At 48.7% G+C, this 19,379-nt stretch overlaps 2 protein-coding genes across 4 annotated transcripts; both read right to left on the bottom strand.

Moving 5' to 3' along the window:
• On the bottom strand, positions 96-11,758 carry LOC102173047 (atypical chemokine receptor 2). The gene is made up of 2 exons (XM_018066907.1): positions 10,040-11,758; positions 96-2,408 (listed from the first exon to the last, which is right to left on the bottom strand). The coding sequence occupies exon 2, from the start codon at positions 2,377-2,379 to the stop codon at positions 1,237-1,239; it is 1,143 nt and encodes a 380-aa protein (XP_017922396.1). The 5' UTR covers positions 2,380-2,408; positions 10,040-11,758; the 3' UTR covers positions 96-1,236.
• Positions 11,859-19,096, bottom strand: LOC102172768 (atypical chemokine receptor 2). Of its 3 annotated transcripts, none has more exons than XM_013973453.2 (2): positions 19,000-19,096; positions 11,859-13,140 (listed from the first exon to the last, which is right to left on the bottom strand). In XM_013973453.2, exon 2 carries the CDS (start codon positions 13,109-13,111, stop codon positions 12,017-12,019), a length of 1,095 nt encoding a protein of 364 aa, XP_013828907.1. In that variant the 5' UTR covers positions 13,112-13,140; positions 19,000-19,096; the 3' UTR covers positions 11,859-12,016. The 3 variants fall into 3 exon arrangements, with proteins under 3 accessions (XP_013828907.1, XP_013828908.1, XP_005709555.2); XM_013973454.2 differs by having other exon boundaries at positions 19,015-19,065; XM_005709498.3 differs by having other exon boundaries at positions 19,033-19,064.

Raw genomic sequence — 19,379 nt, 5'->3', positions numbered from 1 at the left:
GAATCCGCAGGTCGCAGGTACCAGAAGACCACCACCCCAAACTGAAAAGACATCCATTGGTTCGTGTCACTGTCAAGTGCAGGCTTGGGATGTCCTTCTGCCAGGCCTTGATTCTGGGGCTTTGGCGTTGACCCCAGGATCTGCTTACTCACTGCTGTCACCTCCCCTTCTGAAGTCCAAGCTGATGGAGAAGCAGCCCTAGACCTCACATCCCCCTGGCTTCAGTTTCATGCCTCTGTTCTAGCATGTTCTAGACGAGTTGCATTTCACAAGCTCTGCCTGTGTCTGGGCCCATCCCTAAATGAATCACTGTGCCAGGGAAACGTAAGGCCAAAGCTGGCCTAAGACCCGTGCCCCACCCAAACACCACCCAAAGCACAGGGCAGAGTGACTCTGGAGTGGTTTCCCAGAGCAGGTAGGACTCAGTTACATAACAAGGGTGAGGGGATACTTGGCTGGAAAATGACCCCTGTTCCATGAGGGAGCCAACCAGCACAAGAGCAGAGATGGGAATGTGAAGGAAACAGCAACAGGTGTGGCACCCAAGAAATGAAAAGCCAGGAGAAGGAGTGTAGGGGTGAAACGGTGTGGGGATTCTGATTGTGAAAAGTCCAGCCTTAAGACTGGACAAAGGTGCTGGATTTGATGGTATAGGCTCTGAGGGACCCCTGGAGGCTCCTGAGTGAGGGCACGGGAGGCAGGAGGGAGAAGCTCGTGGACCACCAGAAACATGTGTTTACTCTGCCTCCCACCTGTGGACTCTCATGGGTGGAGCCCCTCCAGCCCCTCCTGACTGCCAGCCGCTGGAGCCAGCATGAGCGCTGCAGTATTAAACAAAATTACGATAATATTTTCCCAGCTGAGCTTCGGGGAAAGAGGAAGCCTGGTGGGTGGGAGACATCTGGCTACTCTGCAGGGCATGGGAGTGATGCTGAGGGTGCTGTGGTCAGGGGCTGCTGGGTGCAGATCAGATGACACGCGAGCCCAAGGATGGGCAGCACAGAGGTCAGCTGTTAAACTAAGGCAGCCATTCAGGCAAGCGAGTACGGACTCTGGGAGGGCAATGAAGGAAGAGGAGGGTGAGGGCCAGAGAGAGTGAATGCTGCTGATGGCTGAGGACTGAGAACGGACCAGTGGGATCAGCAACATGGTCACTGAGGCCTCTGAAGGGAAGACTTCGGTGGATGCACCGAGGGGCTGGGTCCCATCTGCTCTCATGGACTGTGGTGTGACTGCTCAGGCTGAGTTTTTCCCTTTGTCCCCCTTGTTGGGGAAGCTCTCAGCCTGCCTGTCCCCGAGGTCACTCATGCCCATTATATCTTCCTGGGCAGTGAGCCCGCTACTCTCAGAATAGCTGGACGGCAGGGTCTGTTGCCTTCTGAGCACAGCGGCCAGGAAAGCCTTGAGGTACTGGCGGAAGCGGTGGCTGGAGAAGGCGTAGAGGACGGGGGTGAAGCAGCAGTGCAGGAAGGCGATGCTCTCCGTCACCTGCAGCGCATAGTCCAGGTGCTGGCTGACCCTGCAGTCCCCAAAGACTTGCAGGTCCAGCAGCGAGTGCAGAAACAAGGTGAGGTTGTACGGGAACCACAGCACAAAGAAGGCCATCACCAGAGCTACGGCCATCCTCAGGGCCCGGCTCTGGCCCGGGGGCCTCAGCCTCACCAGCACAGAGCCAATGCGGGAGTAGAAGAAGATCATGGCGAGGAGGGGGAGGAGGAACCCCAGGAGGTTCTGCTGGAAGCGGAGGAAGAGCTTCCAGGTGGTCCCATGTCCCCCAAAATCCGCATAGCACTCCCACACGCCTGGGGAGTTTTCATGCGTCCTCACAAAGACCATGTCAGGAATGGAGACAGCCAGGGCCACAGCCCACACAGTGGCTGCCAGCAGTAGGCTCTTGGCTCGGGTCCTCAGTCGGTGGTAGGGCCGAGCGCAGACAATCTCCAGGTACTTGTCCAGGCTCATGCAGCTGATGAAGAAGATGCCGCTGTAGAAGTTCACGGTATAGAGGGTGCTCACCACCTTGCATAAGAAGCTCCCAAAGACCCAATGCCACGCCACAGAGATGCCCCAGAAGGGCAGTGTCACCACAAACAGGAGGTTGGAGATGGCCAGGTTCAGCAGATAGGTCTCGGTCATCCGTCTTCGAGGCACGAACCAGAGCAAGACCACTAGGAGGAGGAGGTTTCCAACCAGGCCCAGCACAAAGATCAGGCTGTAGAAGACAGGTAGAAAGACTCTGCCAAATGACAGCACCTCGTCCTTCCTACACAGCATGAAAATCATGTCCTCCAGGTAGTACTCATAGTCATAGAAGGAGCTGCTGTTCTCAGAACTGGCCACCTTGGTGGTGGGCAGCAGAGGGGAGGCGGTGGCGGCCATGGCGGGAGGATGCACCCAGTCCTGGAGCTCTGCGGGCCAGAGAGCAGTGTGAGCCACAGGAGATGGATCCAGGCCTTCCTGCCCTCTCTCCAAACCCACTGGAGCCCCTTTTCTGGGGTGTCCAATAGACTCTCCACATTTACACCTGTGGGCTATGGACTAGTAGTACAAGTGCGGGCAGCCCAAGGCTACCCCGTGATACTGAGATCATCTTGGGTAGGTGACATAACCTCAGGTGTTCTCACAGTATTCACTTCTCTTCTTTATTTTGTCCCTCATTGTTTATAAAGACTGAGATGGTCATTTGTGTTTTCTTTATTATTGAGGGATACTGATTCACCTGGGCTTCCCAGGTGGCACAAGTGGTAAAGAACCCACCTGCCAATGCAGGTAGATGTAAGAGACGTGAGTTTGATCCCTGGGTTGGGACGATCCCCTGGAGGAGGGCACAGCAATATTCTTGCCTGGAGAATCCCATGGACAGAGGAGCCTGGCAGGTTCCAGTCCATAGAGTTGCACAGAGACGGACATGACTGAAGTGACTCAGCACACACCATTTCACCTATTTATTGAGTCTGTATACCCTTCCTCATGTGTGGCTTAAAATTAATCTTCTTTGTGTGGTTTGTAATTTTTTTTTTTTAATGGCCATGCTACACAGCTTGCAAGATCTTAGTTCCCTGACCAGGGACTGAACTCACTGCTAGACCACCAGGGAAGTTCTTTTAAAAAAAAAAAATATGAGAGCTTCTCTTCAGTAGGCTTGCTTCTTCTATATTTAGCTAGTGTGTCCACTCTGGCTTTGAGCTCTCTTTACTTCTGTCACTTGAGGATTTCCCTTGTTTTGGTTGTTTTAAAAGTATTTTTGGGAGAACAAGATGGTGGAGGAGTAGGTAGACATGGAGTACATCTCTCTCCACAGATTCATCAGGAATACACCTTCAGACACAGAAGATCTTGCAGAACAACAGCTGAGAGCAGGCAGGAGGACCTGACCACTGGAAAAGAATATATAGAACCATGCAAAATGGAGCCGGAGCCAGAGGAATCAACCGTCCTGACTACAGACTATACTACAAAGCTACAATCATCAAGACAGTATGGTACTTACATAAAAACAGAAATATAGACCAATAGAACAAGATAGAAAACACAGAGATAAACTCACACAGCTATAGCTACCATACTTTTGACAAAGGAGGCAAGAATATACAACAGGGTGAAGACAGTCTCTTCAGTAAGTGGTGCTGGAAAAACTGGACAGCTACATGTAAAGGAATGAAATTAAAACACTTCCTAACACCATACACAGAATGGATTAAAGACCTAATTGTAAGACAAGAAACTATAAAACTCTTAGAAGAAAACATAGTCAGAACCCTCTATGATGTAAGTCACAGAAAGATCTCTATGACTCACCTCCTAGTGTAATGGATATAAAAACAAAAATAAACAAGTGGGACATAATTAAACTTAAAAGCTTTTGCATAGCAAAGGAAACTATAAAGGTGAAAAGACAACCCTCAGAATGGGAGAAAGTAATAGCAAGTGAAACGAGTAACAAAGGATTAATTTCCAAAATATACAAGCAGCTCATACAAGTCAATACCAGAAAAACAAATAACCCAATCAAAAAGTGGGAAAAAGACCTAAACAGATATTTTTCCAAAGACATAAGATAGCTAATAAATACATGAAAAGATGCTCAACATTGTTCATTACTAGAGAAATGCAAATCAAAACTACAATGAGATATCACCTCACACCAGTCAGAATGGCCATCATCAAAAAACCTACAAACAATAAATGCTGGAGAGAGTGTGGAGAAAAGGGAACTCTCTTGGACTGTTGGTAGGAATGCAAATTGATACAGCCACTATGGAAGACAGTTGGAGATTCCTTAAAAAATTAGGAATAAAACCACTATATGACTCAGCAATCACACTTCTAGGCATATACCCTGAGGAAACCAAAACTGAAAAAGACATATATACCCCAACGTTCACTGCAGCACTATTTAGAATAGCTAGGACATGGAGGAAACCTAGATGTCTATCAACAGATGAAAGGATAAAGAAGCTGCGGTACATATATACAATGGAATATTGCATGTGTGCGTACTAAGTCACTTCAGTCATGTCTGACTCTTTGGGACCCTATGGAATGTAGCCTGCCAGGTCCCTCTGTCCATGGGATTTTCCAGGCAAGAATACTGGAGAGGGTTGCCATGCCCTCCTCCAAGGGATCGTCCCCACCCAAGGATCAAACCCGCATCTCCTGAGACTCCTGCATCTCCTGCGTTGCAGGCAGATTCTTTACCACTGAGTCACCAGGGAAGTCCACGGTGGAATATTCTTCAGCCATAAAAAGGGATATGTTTGAGTCAGTCCTGATGAGGTGGATGAACCCAGAGCCTATTATACCGAGTGAAACAGGTCAGAAAGAGAAAAACAAATATCATATACTAACGTACATGGAACATAGAAAGATGGTACCGATGAAATTACTTGAAGGGCAGCAATGTGGAGACAGAGACATAGAGAGCAGACTGACGGACGCTGCGGGGGTGGAGGAAAAAGAAGAGCATGGGGTATATGGGATATATGGAGAGAGTGACACGGAAACATACATTACCGTATGCAAAATAGATAGCCAATGGGAATTTGCTGTATGACTCAGAGAACTCAAACCGGGGCTTTGTAACAACCTAGAGGGATGCAGTGGGGAAGGAGATGGGAGGGAGGTTAAAGAGGGAGGGGACATAGGCATGCCTGTGGCTGATTCACGTTAATGTTTGGCAGAAACCAACACAATACTGTAAAGCAATTACCCTTCAGTTAAAAGTAAATTTATTTTCACAATATTTTATGTATAAATATTTAGTTTTATGTCAATAATTTCATTTGTAAATATTCAATATGTTAAAAATATTTTATCCCCTCCTTCTAGGTTTGCAGCAGAAAGATATGAACCATCATGTTGATAGACTCAGAACCTACAAACCTACTAATTCCTCAGTTTTCCTGTCTTTAAAATGATATTAATAATTGTGCCCATTTCATGGGGTTCTCACGAGGCTTAAACATGATCATTCAGGCAGAGCATTTCAAGCTCTGTGAAGAATAGAATGCTCAGGACATAGGAGGCACTCAGCAGACATTTGCTTAACCTACTGCTTTGCCCAGAAGTGAGTTCACCACCTTCCAAATCAGCCTCTTCTCTTCCATCTAACTGAACACCCACCACCAGCTACTCGGTCTCCTAAGACTGAACTGTAAGAGACATCGCAGACCCCTTCCTCGCAGCCCCATCACCACCCCGGGCGTCTCTACCTTCACACTAATGTCCTCAGGTCCCATAAAAATACACACGTGATAAAAATACAGACATAATACTCTTTTAATAAAATTAATACAAATGAAATATATATATAAAACCACCTCACGAAGTATACAAACATATGCTATAAAGGAGTACAAAGAGGTGAAAGGCAGGTAAGAGACAGGCAGAGGACTCACGACGGTGGCTGCCTGGGTAGGAGAAGCCAGAGACATGTGATGGAGCAGGTCACTGTTCAAGCTCAAGTTCCCCTGGACAGCAGTTTCCCAGGTTTCAGTGGTACTATTAAACATAATTTTTAAAAGAAAGCCTCACATGAACCAGTGGAAAAAACCCTGTCATGAACCAAGGATTATGCTCAGTCCTGTTCTGTGTTCTATAAGGAGAGAAACTTCATGTTCAACACATTAAATTGTTCACCAATGGAGAGAGGAAGGAGATAAAAAAGAATTTGTTGGCCAAACAGGCACCCATGTGCAGTCACCAGAATAAGGCCTGTAGGCTGGTAATGGTAATGGGCCACAAACCCCGAAATACAAATTAACTCCACCTTGTCCCTCTGCATTTTAGTTTTTATTCTTTCAGGGGAGGAGGAACTGTACTGCATGGCTTGTGAAATCTTAGTTCCCTGACCAGGGATCAAACCTGGGCATTCAGCAGTGAGAGCCCTGAGTCCTAACCACCAGATCACCAGCAGATTCCCTATTTCTTATGCTATGGTTGTAAATGAGGTTTAACTTTTTAACATGTTCAGTGCCAGTCTGTATTTCTTCTGGGCATGATTTGTTGTTTTAATGGGTGGGATTCTCATTTTACAAGAGGTTTTCTATAGTAAGATTTTAGCTTTTTGCAGATATACTGGAAATATTGTTCCCAGTCCTTTCTGGTAGAAATTTTGTCTCTTTTTCTTTCTTCCAGGTAGAATTTTGAAAGAAACGTTGATTCAGGTCCTCAGCTGACTCTTCCAGTATCCATGACACTGTGACCCAGTGATGGAAATATGCATTCTGCGGAGGCTGAACCTCTCCCAGGAGTCCTCCTACTCCTTGAGCCTCTGCCCCACCCTTGGGCTTCTGTCAACTGGCCTCTGGGCCAGAGACTGGGGAAACATAAACGCCCTATCCCCACCCCAAGGCCTCAGCCTGGGTGGCTTTAACTAGGGCTGGGCTCTGCTCCTGACTGGACTTGAGAACTTGGCCCTGTGCCTTCATTCCTGGTCCTCCACTCCCTTCCTGTGCATCTGGGGTCTCCTGTTTGTGAGCCCCTGACTTTCCTGGGCAGCAGTCATGACATCCTCCAGCACATGGCTGGTTTGTGAGTCTGAGTTGCTGGGGTTGGGAGGAGGGACTGCCCTTCTGTACGTGGGCCTAATTAGGGTTTTCAGTCAGGAAGCTGTTGTTATTTAGTTGCTAAGTCATGCCCAACTCTTTTTGTGGCCCCGTGCACTGTAGTCCACCAGGCTCCTTTGTCCATGGGATTTCCTAGGCAAGAATACTGGAGTGAGTTGCCATCTCCTTTTTCAAGGGATCTTCCTGACCCAGGGAGCGATTTTGTGTCTTCTGCATTGGCAGGCGAATTCTTTACCACTGAGCCACCAGGGAAGCCCAATCAGGAGTTACCACTAATTAAATAACAGCTCTTCTAGTCTCTCAGCACTGACCTTGATCCTGATCTGGCTTCTCAAAGTCCCTGTCTTTTGCTTTAATAAACAACCAAATCTGATGATTGTTTTGATCAAAGCCAGAGGTCAGGGTCAGCATGCCCCAGCTGGACCAGATCACCTTTACAAGGCTCCCTTTACCTGGAACGCTCCATTCTTTTTTTCTGGGGGCCACAAGCCTCCTGATCTTTCACCCTGACTCTTTCCACATTCTCTTAACCTCTGGGGCCACAACCCCTCCCACCCCTTCATCAATAATACCAGCAAAGATGACAACAGCAATAAGCATTCCTGTACTCACATGACAACTGGCCAGGCACCTTCTTATCAACTGTGGTAGTCCTATAAGGCAAACCAGGAAGGACCCACCAGCCCTGCTTAATCTAGGAGCAAAGTAACTTCAGCACAGTTACACAGGAAGTCACTGGCTGAACTGCATCTGGATCCAAGGGCTTCATCCTCAGCAACAGTACTGTGGCCCTAGCCCCATCTCATTCTCAGCCTCTCTTCTGCCCTGTCTAGCAGTTATCAAAAGGGGCCACTTGAGAGAGGTATGATTTGAGCTCAGGAGCTCTTGGTTGCCCGGGGTTCACCCTCACTAGCTAGTCTTGTCTTTGTAGATTCCACCATTAATCACCTGAAGGCTTTATGGAGCCTCCTTGGGAAACATAGCTTCTCTATGGTCAACGGAGCGGCCTCCCCAAATATCCATATCCTAATCCCTGAAATCTGTGGATATGTTACCTTATACGTAAGAGTGACATGACAGATGTGGTTAAGGACCCTGAGCTAGGGAGAATACCCTAGATTATCCAGGTGGGGCCACTGTAACCACAAGGGTCCTTTATAGGGGAGGCAGGATCTTCCTGGGTCAGGAAGATCCCCTGGAGGAGGGCATGGCAACCCCCTCTAGTAATCTTGCCTGGAGAATCCCCATGGACAGAGGAGCCTGGTGGGCTACAGCCCATGGGGTCACAAAGAGTCGGACACGACTGAGTTACTTTATTAAGCACAGGAGTGTCCGAAGCAGAGAAGGGAATGTGACTATGGAAACAGGTCAGAGGGACGGGGTTCCAAGACAGTGGGTGCAGGTAGCCTCTAAAGGCTAGAAGAGGCAGGGAACAAATCCTCCCCGAGCCTCTGGAAGGAACATGGTCCTGATGACCCATTTTAAAGACTTCTGACCTCCAGAACTTTAAGATCATACATCTGTGCTGTTTTAAGCCACTGAATTTGTGGTAATTTGACACGGTGGCAATAGGGTCACTTCCTGTGACCCTCGCGTGCCCTCTGAATCTCAGACTGAGGGGGTGAGACTGCACGATGTCTACCTCCCCCAGCTTACAGGTGGGAAATGGAGACTCACTGAAAGGGAACTACTTGTGCAAAGCATACAGTGAATCATCAGAGGCTGCGCTGAGCTATGGACCCCATGTTTCTGACTGCCCTTCATGTCTCCGTTACCCCACTCCTAACTGTCCCTCAGGCTTGACCATTTAAAGGCATAACACTTTTCATTCATATAGAGACAAAAATTTATGGAACAGAAAATAACATGTGTCTTGTTGAAGGTTTACAGGCACATCTGAGCAATCCCATGAGGGTAATTGCAAGAACAAAGGATTAACCTGTCCCCACCGGGGTCTGGCTGACACCCAGATGTCTACAACATCCAGTCACACCCCCTCCCCTTTGGGTGTAAAAAAAGCCTGAATTCTAACTCAAAGACGGTTCTTTGGGATACGAGTCGGCCATCTTCTTGGTCTATTCTGTTGGCTTTCTGAATGAAGTTTCTATTCCTTTGTCCCCTGTTGTGTGCAGCAGCCAGCACAAGCTCAAACTCGCTAACAGAACTGGTGATACCCTTTTCCCCCAGCTCACCTTTTTAACAGGAACCAAACTTGAATTTGAAGGATGAGCTTCTGATAGTGGGACTTCTGGCCTCATCAAGGGGTGGCAGAGGAGATTCTAAGTCTGCCATATGTGGGCCTGGCTTGTACTGGCTGGCAAGAGCCAGTAATGCAACACGTGGGAGGCCTTCAACAAACGATCATGGAATTAACCAATTCCACCTTCAGTGGTAAGTCAGTAGCTTGAAACTGGTTATGGTGGGAATGTTTATACCATGGCAAAGGCCACATATTGGGGCTTCCCCTCCCTCGCTCGCCACTGCTAAGAGTTGGTTGTTAAACCTTTACCAGGACCCCAATCCAGACCCCATGGAGCCTGGGCAGACCTACCTGTCTTGCTCTCTCCCTGTCTGTGTCACCCCCCACCTCCCCTGGTCCCCCTTTCACATCAGCCCCACAGCTGCCCTCCTCCCCAGCCGAGGTCCTGGCCCTGGAGGTCAGGGTTACATGCAGGCCCCTCCCAGGCCCCCAGAGCACTCCCACACTGTGTGCTGCCTGAGACCGGTGAACAAACAAACAAGATCAAACGTGACCCCAGGAGGCCACACCAGCTTTCATAACATAAAACAAAGAGTAACACTGCAGATCACTTCAAGTGGACACTAATTCTGCTGGCTCCCCTGGAAAAGGATCTGGAAATTATAGCCTTTAAAAAGGCCACCTTAATGCTCCCCTCCCAGAAGCCTGCCTGGGCCGCTAGCCTGGTGAAACTCCCTCCCCGCCCCCGCCCCCCCCCGCCTCGAGCACTCACAGAAGGTTGCTCCTCAGCCTCAAATCCACCTCCTCAGATGCACAGTCGCCTTGTGAGGATCACCTGCCTCCTCTGTGGACTGGGGATTCCCAGAGGTTGGAACTCCCCGGCACAGGCTAGCATCTGAGAGGCATTCAGCAAATGACCACGGAATTAATTAGCACAGTCAGGCCTCTCTCTCTCCCTACTCTGCCTCTTTTCCTGGCCTGCTTCCTCCCTCTGCCACTGGTGCCCTGCATACAATGGAGCCAAAAGCCTCCTTTCTTGAGTTAATACTTCCTGAGCCTGGGCAAGCCCTGCCTCAGTGACCTTGGAAGCCAGTGACCATGGAGCGTGACCAGCCCACAGCCCCCACTATTTCCATTGTAGCCAAGTTCAAGGCCAATTCCAGCTCCCTGTGACCTCCCTGTGACCACCCCACACACCTCTCCCCTGCCCCCTCCCGTCTCTCAGAAGTCTCTGACTGCTTTGAGAGGACAGTGGTAGAGGTGGAGTCCCAAGGTCTGGACTCATCCTGGCTCAGCTAGCAATAGGACCCCCGCCCCAACTCGATGATAACTCCAGCATTCCCAGCCTGCCTTCCTGGCTCAGCTGTGGCTGGAAAAGCTGAGGCTGGTGTTGTGAAGTGACTCACACTCTGACTGCAGTGTCAGGCTGTGGAAAGTGCTCTGGGGTTGGGGAACTGGTAACTGCACTGGGATCTCTATTTTCTTCCTCCTGGGTTTGGCAAAACATCAGATATAGCCACCAGAGCAACAACAACAGCACCCACCACTTACAGAGCACTTACCGTGGGCCAAGCTCTGTTCTCAGAACCTTACATGTATTAATTCATTTCAGCCTTGCAATACCACTCTGATACTACTGCTATCTCTATTTTGCCTGTGAGTAAACTGAGGGAACACGCCTGAGGCCACACAGCCAGTAAGTAGGGGAGTGGGGATTTGAACCCAGGCTCAGAGTCTGGGCTAGCTCATTAAAAGACAGGGGTGAAGGCTGGGGACTAGAGATGGAAAAGTGATAGGAGACCACACTGCCATGGCTCAAGATGCCTGAATGGAAGGCTGCTTGTGGGGCTGATGGTATGTGAATGAAAAACAGGAAAAGGAACTGGGAGCCACATAAGGACAAGAGGGAAAAGGTCCAGGGCCATGGGAATGGCACGCAGGGAGAGAATTCAGGAAAGACCAGCTCAGGGGGTGGGGTAGGTCTCTTCTCCACTGCACAGTGTGGGATGCCTTTGGGCTTAAACCTTCAGGCCCTGCAGCCACAAGACAAAGTCAGGGCTTTATTCAGAGCCCTTGAATTCCACGAGGCTATTTTCTCATCATAAAATAAAACTTATGGCAAAGGATTCCGTGGGATTAAATGTGGTACAGCTATTAGAGCACCACCAGGCCACCACCATGGACGCCTGACAGTGTGCTGGGCGCAGGAACAAGGAGCTTCACATACATTAACTTATTTAATCCTAATATTTACCTTATAGAAGTTAAACATGATTATTAGTCCCGTCTTATAGCTATGAATACTGAGGGACAGAGACTAGGGAACTGGCCCAAGAGCAAGTGAGTAGCACACCAGAACTAAAATCCAAAATTCATGCCTGTTTTTTTTTGGGCCATGCTTGGCTCCCTGACCAGGGCTGAACCCATGCCCTTGGCAGTGAAGGTGCAGCATCTTAACCACTGGACTGCCATAGAAATTACATTCCCTCTCAAAGAAAATAACAAGCGAGCTGCAGGCCCACCCACCTCCAACTTCATCATCAAGTTTTATGTGTGTTATGGTACACGCTAACCTCATAAAGACTTTTTGAGACAAGCACTATTATTATTTCCATTTTACAAATGACGAACTGAGGCTCAGGAAGGGGAAGTAACAATCGCAAAGACACACAGCAAGTATACCGCAGGATTAGCAGTCAAGTCTCAGCAGTCCGCTTGAGATCAGAGCCTTGTCGGGGGAGCTCTCAGCCTACCTCTCCCCAAGGTCACTCATGCCCATTACATCTTCCTGGGCAGTGAGCCCGCTACTCTCAGAATAGCTGGACGGCAGGGTCTGTTGCCTTCTGAGCACAGCGGCCAGGAAAGCCTTGAGGTACTGGCGGAAGCGGTGGCTGGAGAAGGCGTAGAGGACGGGGGTGAAGCAGCAGTGCAGGAAGGCGATGCTCTCCGTCACCTGCAGCGCATAGTCCAGGTGCTGGCTGACCCTGCAGTCCCCAAAGACTTGCAGGTCCAGCAGCGAGTGCAGAAACAAGGTGAGGTTGTACGGGAACCACAGCACAAAGAAGGCCATCACCAGAGCTACGGCCATCCTCAGGGCCCGGCTCTGGCCCGGGGGCCTCAGCCTCACCAGCACAGAGCCAATGCGGGAGTAGAAGAAGATCATGGCGAGGAGGGGGAGGAGGAACCCCAGGAGGTTCTGCTGGAAGCGGAGGAAGAGCTTCCAGATGGTCCCATGTCCCCCAAAATCCGCATAGCACTCCCACACGCCTGGGGAGTTTTCACGTGTCCTCACAAAGACCATGTCAGGAACGGAGACAGCCAGGGCCATAGCCCACACAGTGGCTGCCAGCAGTAGGCTCTTGGCTCGGGTCCTCAGTCGGTGGTAGGGCCAAGCGCAGACAATCTCCAGGTACTTGTCCAGGCTCATGCAGCTGATGAAGAAGATGCCGCTGTAGAAGTTCACGGTATAGAGGGTGCTCACCACCTTGCATAAGAAGCTCCCAAAGACCCAATGCCACGCCACAGAGATGCCCCAGAAGGGCAGTGTCACCACAAACAGGAGGTTGGAGATGGCCAGGTTCAGCAGATAGGTCTCGGTCATCCGTCTTCGAGGCACGAACCAGAGCAAGACCACTAGGAGGAGGAGGTTTCCAACCAGGCCCAGCACAAAGATCAGGCTGTAGAAGACAGGTAGAAAGACTCTGCCAAATGACAGCACCTCGTCCTTCCTACACAGCATGAAAATCATGTCCTCCAGGTAGTACTCATAGTCATAGAAGGAGCTGCTGTTCTCAGAACTGGCCACCTTGGTGGTGGGCGGCAGAGGGGAGGCGGTGGCGGCCATGGCGGGAGGATGCACCCAGTCCTGGAGCTCTGCGGGCCAGAGAGCAGTGTGAGCCACAGGAGATGGATCCAGGCCTTCCTGCCCTCCCTCCAAACCCACTGGAGCCCTTTTCTGGGGTGTCCAATAGAGTCTCCATATTTACACCTGTGGGCTATGGACTAGTAGTACAAGTGCGGGCAGCCCAAGGCTACCCCGCGATACTGAGGTCATCTTGGGTAGGTGACATAACCTCAGGTGTTCTCACAGTATTCACTTCTCTTCTTTATTTTGTCCCTCATTGTTTATAAAGACTGAGATGGTCATTTGTGTTTTCTTTATTATTGAGGGATACTGATTCACCTGGGCTTCCCAGGTGGCACAAGTGGTAAAGAACCCACCTGCCAATGCAGGTAGATGTAAGAGACGTGAGTTTGATCCCTGGGTTGGGACAATCCCCTGGAGTAGGGCACAGCAATATTCTTGCCTGGAGAATCCCATGGACAGAGGAGCCTGGCAGCTTGCAGTCTACAGGGTTGGGCAGAGTCGAACACGACTGAAGTGACTCAGCGCACACCATTTCACCTATTTATTGCGTCTGTATACCCTTCTTCATGTGTGGCTTAAAATCCTTCTTCTTTGTGTGACTTATAATTTTGTTTTCACTTTAAGGTCACACTGCATGGTGTGGGAGATCTCAGCTCCTTGCCCAGAGAAGTGAACCCACACCCTTGTAGTGGAAGCACAGAGTCTTAACCACTGGACTACTAGAGAAGTCCCAATTTTTTCTTTTAAAGAGCTTCTCTTCAGTGGGCTTGCTTCTTCTGTAAATAGCTGGTGTGCCCACTCTGGCTTTGAGCTCTCTTTACTTCTGTCACTTGAGGATTTCCCTTGCTTTGATTATTTTAAAAGTATTTTTGGAATAACAAGATGGCGGAGGAGTAGGTGGACGTGGAGTACATCTCTCTCCACAGATTCATCAGGAATACACCTTCAGACACAAAAGATCTTGCAGAACAACAGCTGAGAGCAGCAGGAGGACCTGACCACTGGAAGAGAATATATAGAACCATGCAAAACTCAGCAGGATGAAGGAAGTAGAGGGGGAAAGAGGAGAGTGAGCAGTACTGGACCTGCACCTGGGGGGGAGAGGAACTGAAATAGGGGTCAGAGTCTCACATTGGAGCAACTGTTTAGGACAGAGGAGAAGCATTTGAGGCTGCTGAAGGTGAAGCAGCTGAGCTGTGACAGCGTGAACGGAATGAGAATCACACAGACAATCCTTGCTGCAGCCTTATATACCCTGGACAGGGACGCAAGTCCCCTAGAAAGCACAGGGGCTGGGAGTTGGAACGTAGGGATTGGAGAGCAATCCCAAGGCGAGGTCTGCTGTTGACTGCGAGGAGACGGACCCATGGGGCGTGAAGGAGGCGATCTCAAGGGGAAATTCCTGTGGAGGAAAACCAGGCAACCATGGAGGCAAGGTGATACTGCAGAGTCACGTGCGGTGGGTGGAGCCATCACTGTAGTCTCTCTCTCCCCACATGCCAGCACTGACAGCTGAACAACAGAGAAGCTCCAGAGAGGCTGGCCCTTTAAGTGCCTGATGCACCAAGCAACAGGAAAGGACCAGCCAAACAGGCTCTCTGACCGCCTGCTGCCAGAGGCTAGAAAAAGACTATGATAAGGCCATAGCTCTAGGAGTTCTTCTAGGTCTTCATAGAACTGATCAGCTTCAGCTTCTTGGGTATCAGTGGTTGGGGCATAGACTTGGATTACTGTGATGCTGAATGGTTTTGCCTTGGAAACGAACAGAGATCATTCTATCAAATATTTTAGACTGAACCCAAGTACTGCATTTTGGACTCTTTTGTTGACTATGAGGACTACTCCATTTCTCCTATGGGATTCTTGGCCACAGCAGCAGATATAATGGTTATATGAATTAAATTCACCCATTCCTGTCCATTTTAGTTCACGGATTCCTAAGATATCGATGTTTACTCTTGCCATCTCCTGCTTGACCATGTCCAATTTACCTTGATTCAGGGACCTAACATTCCAGGTTCCTATGCAACACTGTTCTTTACAGCATCAGATTTTACCTTCATCATCAGACACATCCACAAGCACCTTCAGTTTCACCTCTGGCCCAGCCGCTTCATTCTTTCTGGAACTATTAGTAGTTGTCCTCCACTCTTCCCCAGTAGCATACTGAACACCTTCTGATCTGGGCGGGGCGGGGGGTGGGGAGCTCATCTTTTAGGGTTATATCCTTCTGCCTTTTAAACATTTCAGGGAGTTCTCTTGGCCAGTATACTGGAGTGGTTTGCCATTCCCCCCTCCAGTAGATCACATTTTGTCAGAAATCTCCATGACCCAACTGTCTTGGGTGGCCCGACACAGCATGGCTGATAGCTTCATTGGGTTACACAAGCCCCTTCACCATGACAAAGCAGTGAACCTTGAAGGAGAGATCTAGAAGACCTCAGAACTAACACCAAAAAAAAAAAAAAGATATCCTATTCAACATAGGGGATTGGAATGCAAAAGTAGATATCAAGAGATACCTAGAGTAACAGGCAAGTTTGACCTTGGAGAACAAAATGAAGCAGGGCAAAGGCTAACAGAATTCTGCCAAGACAGTGCACTGGTCATAGCAGACACCTTTTTTCAACAACACAAGAGATGACTTTACACATGGATGTCACCAAATGGTCAATGCCAAAATCTCTCTTGGTATTTGGTCAAAACCAAAGAATGATAACATTCTTTACAGCCGAAGATGGAGAAGCTGTATACAGTTAGCAAAAACAAGACTTGCAGCTGACTGTGGCTCAAATCATCAGCTCCTCATAGCAAAATTCAGGCTTAAACTAAAGAAGGCAGTGAAAACCACTAAGCCAGTCAGGTACAACTTAAATTCCCTATGAATATACAGTGGAGGTGACAAATTCAAGGTTTTAGATCTAGTAAACAAAGTGCCTGAAGAACTATGGACAGAGGTCCATAATATTGTACAGGAGGCAGCGAACAAAGCCATCCCAAAGAAAAAGAAACGCAAGAAGGCAGAGTGGCTGTCTGAGAGGGCTTTACAAATAGCTGACAAAAGAAGAGAAGTGAATAGCAAGGGAGAAAGGGAAAGGTATACCCAACTAAATGCAGAGTTCCAGAGAATAGGAAGGAGAGACGAGACGGCCTTCCTCAATAAACAATGCAAAGAAATAGAGGAAAACAAGAGAAAAGATAAGACAAGAGATCTCTTCAAGAAAACTGGAAATATCAAAGGACAATTTCATCCAAAGATGGGCACAATAAATGGCAGAAACGGTAAAAAACCCAACAGAAGCAGAAAAGATCAAGAAGAAATGGAAAGAAGAGATATACAGAAAAGATGTTAATAACTGGGATAACCACTGTGGAGTAGTCTCTCACTCAGGTAGGAAATCAAGTGGGCCTTAGGAAGCACTGCTGTCAATAAAGCTAGTGTAGATGATGGAATTCTAGCAGAGCTATTTCAAATCCTAAAAGATGATGCTATCAAAGTGTTGCCCTCAATATTTCAGCAAATTTGGAAAACCCAGCAGTGGCCACAGGACTGGAAAAGGTTAATCCTCATCCCAAATTCCAAGAAGGGCAGTACTAAAGAATGTTCAAACCACTGGACAATTGCACTCATCTCCCATGCTAATAAGGTTATGCTCAAAATCCTCCAAGTTAGGCTACAATAGTACGTGAAACAAGAACTTCCAGATGTTCAAGCTGGATTTAGAAAAGGCAGAGGAACCAGAGATCAAATTGCCAATATTTGCTGGATCATAGACAAAGCAAGGGAATTCCAGAAAAAAACATCTCTGTTTCACTGACTACGCTAAAGCCTTTGACTGTGTGGATCATAACAAACTGTGGAAAACTCTTGAAGAGATGGGAATACCAGAACATCTTATCTGTCTCCTGAGAAATCTGTATGCGGGTCAAGAAGCAACAGTTAGAACCCTGTATGGAATAACTGACTGGTTCAGGATTGAGAAAGGAATACAAGACTGTTTATTGTCACCCTGTTTATTTAACTTAAGACGCTGAGCACATCAGGTAACATTCCCAAGGACACACAGCGAGTGTACTGCAGGATTAGAAATCAAGTCCCAGCAGCTGGCTCAAGGTCTGGAACCTTGAACCATGCAGTGGGAGCTGCTGTGAGCCCTCCCAGACTCACAGACTTGACAGTTGTCCCCTGCATGGCCCCCCTTGGGAAGCATGGCATTTGGATTCATAGCAATGTATAAAACACAATGAAAACGATACAAACCAGTCTTGACAGTTATGGGAAGCTTTCTTATACCCTAGTTCTTGCAGGTCTTCCTGGCTTCCCTGTGAGAAGGGGAGCAGGTATGCCCTCCCTGGTTTCACAGGAAGCCCAGGGCCATACCACAAGCCAGGCAGGGTTGACCCTAGAGCCCTGATCACTGAGTCCTGGACCACTGCACACATGATCCCTCTTTGCTTTTTTAATATGCATTTTTCCTGATTACCAAAGTAATTATATGCTCAATGGAAAATGTGAAAATAGAAGAAAAAATAGAAAAGAGACTAAAGATCTCTCCCTAATCCTACCCTCCCCCCTCCAAAGTAACCCTTGGGAACATGCTGGTATATCTTTTCTTTTCCATGCCCAGAGCCCCCATCTGCCACATTGATCTTTCCTGGGTGTGTGAGTCACCTGCTGGCTTCCTAGCTGAAGACAGTGGCCTTGTCCAGTCCCCATGGAGTAGGGGGCCCCTTGCAGCCACCTGATAGACATGCCATCTCCTGCTCCCTGGGATCCATGAGGCCCACCCACTCCCCACGCTCCCTGGGACCCCACATTACTCAATGCTTCCTGGCTCTTATCAGGAAACAGGGATGTTTGTGACATTGATGAAATCACAACAGCAACCCCTCCACCCAAAGTTTCCTTCAATTAATAAAAACTAGGTAATTTTAGAACCCAGCTCTTCAAGGAGCTGCTGCGGAAGACTTTCACATCTTTCTTGAATCATTTTTGTTCCCCCTTCCTTTTTTTTTTTTTTTTTTTTTTTTTGCTTCTCTTGTTGCCTGAACTTTCACCACTTGAGCTCCTGGTTTTCATTTCAGCATTATCCTGGGGTCAAAATGAAATGCTCACCCCACTGCCACTACCCCCAGGGAGAGTGGTATACTCATCATGGTGCAGCATGGAGGAACAGACTACAGGCTGGTTCACTTCATGGCTGAGCATCCCTGAGCAAATTACTTAACCTCTCTGAGCCTTAGTTTTCTCAACTCGGAAATGCTTCCCTGGTGGTGTTTCTATAATATTAATTAATAATTAAATAAGTGCCTAGCACATGACTATTGATTCCTCCTCCAGGCCCTAAAATGACACCTGGCTTAAGTTGGGATGGATAAAAGGATATCCTGGGACTGTTTGGGACAGATGGAGGGGTTGAGATCTTGTCAGGGTTTGGGGATAAAAAGAGAGGATGTGGGCTTTTAAGAAGAGAGTGTGGATGTGTGCTGGGAACCTCAGCCCTGGGAGTGGGGCCCCTTAAAGGTTATCTCATCTGTCCCCATCACAGTACAGCCCAGAGAGCAGAGGGAACAGCTGAGGTTACCTAGCCTCGTCTGGTACCAACCCTCAGGGATTTCCCAAACCCACAAAGCAGATCCTCAGAGCCAGAGTCAAGGGCGTAAGGGGCCAGCAGGCCACCTTCCTCCCCAGCTACCTGGGCCACTGCTCCAACAGCTGTCCTAAAGAGAGAGTGCCACGCTCACCCTACCTAGCTCCTGTCTCTCCCCACACCTGTCCCCTCTCCTGGCCACGGGATCTGGTCTCTCCCTGTGGCCCCTACATAGGGCCCACCCACCCCATTCCCAGAATGACTGAAACCTACCAGAGCCAGACCTACTTGCCTGGGGACGCCCACCTGGCAACCAGCAGGAGAGCAGCAGCGTCTGTGTCCCTCTTCCTCAGGGAAGCACGGAGGGAGTGACTCTTCTTTATAAGCTCTTCCCCTCCCCAGACTGCTTCCTGCCCGCATCCTCTTTGCATATCCCTTGTGCTTGCCTCAGCCCCACCTCAGCTGCACACTGAACTTGGGTCAAGCTCAAATGACCACCTCGTTGAAAGATCACCACCCCCAAAGATACACTAATTATTTTAGAAAACATGTGTCCCCAATCACACTTCTCTGGAACCATTCTCCTGCGGCTGGGCCAAGGACACGAAACGCCTCAGTCCAGGCTTCCAGACTTTCACTTACTCTTGTCCCCT

The sequence above is a fragment of the Capra hircus genome, chromosome 22 (genome assembly GCF_001704415.2).
Source record: "Capra hircus breed San Clemente chromosome 22, ASM170441v1, whole genome shotgun sequence".
Lineage (NCBI taxonomy): Eukaryota > Metazoa > Chordata > Mammalia > Artiodactyla > Bovidae > Capra > Capra hircus.
The sequence above is the reverse complement of the archived record's forward strand: the minus strand, read 5'-3'. Positions and strand labels throughout refer to the sequence as shown.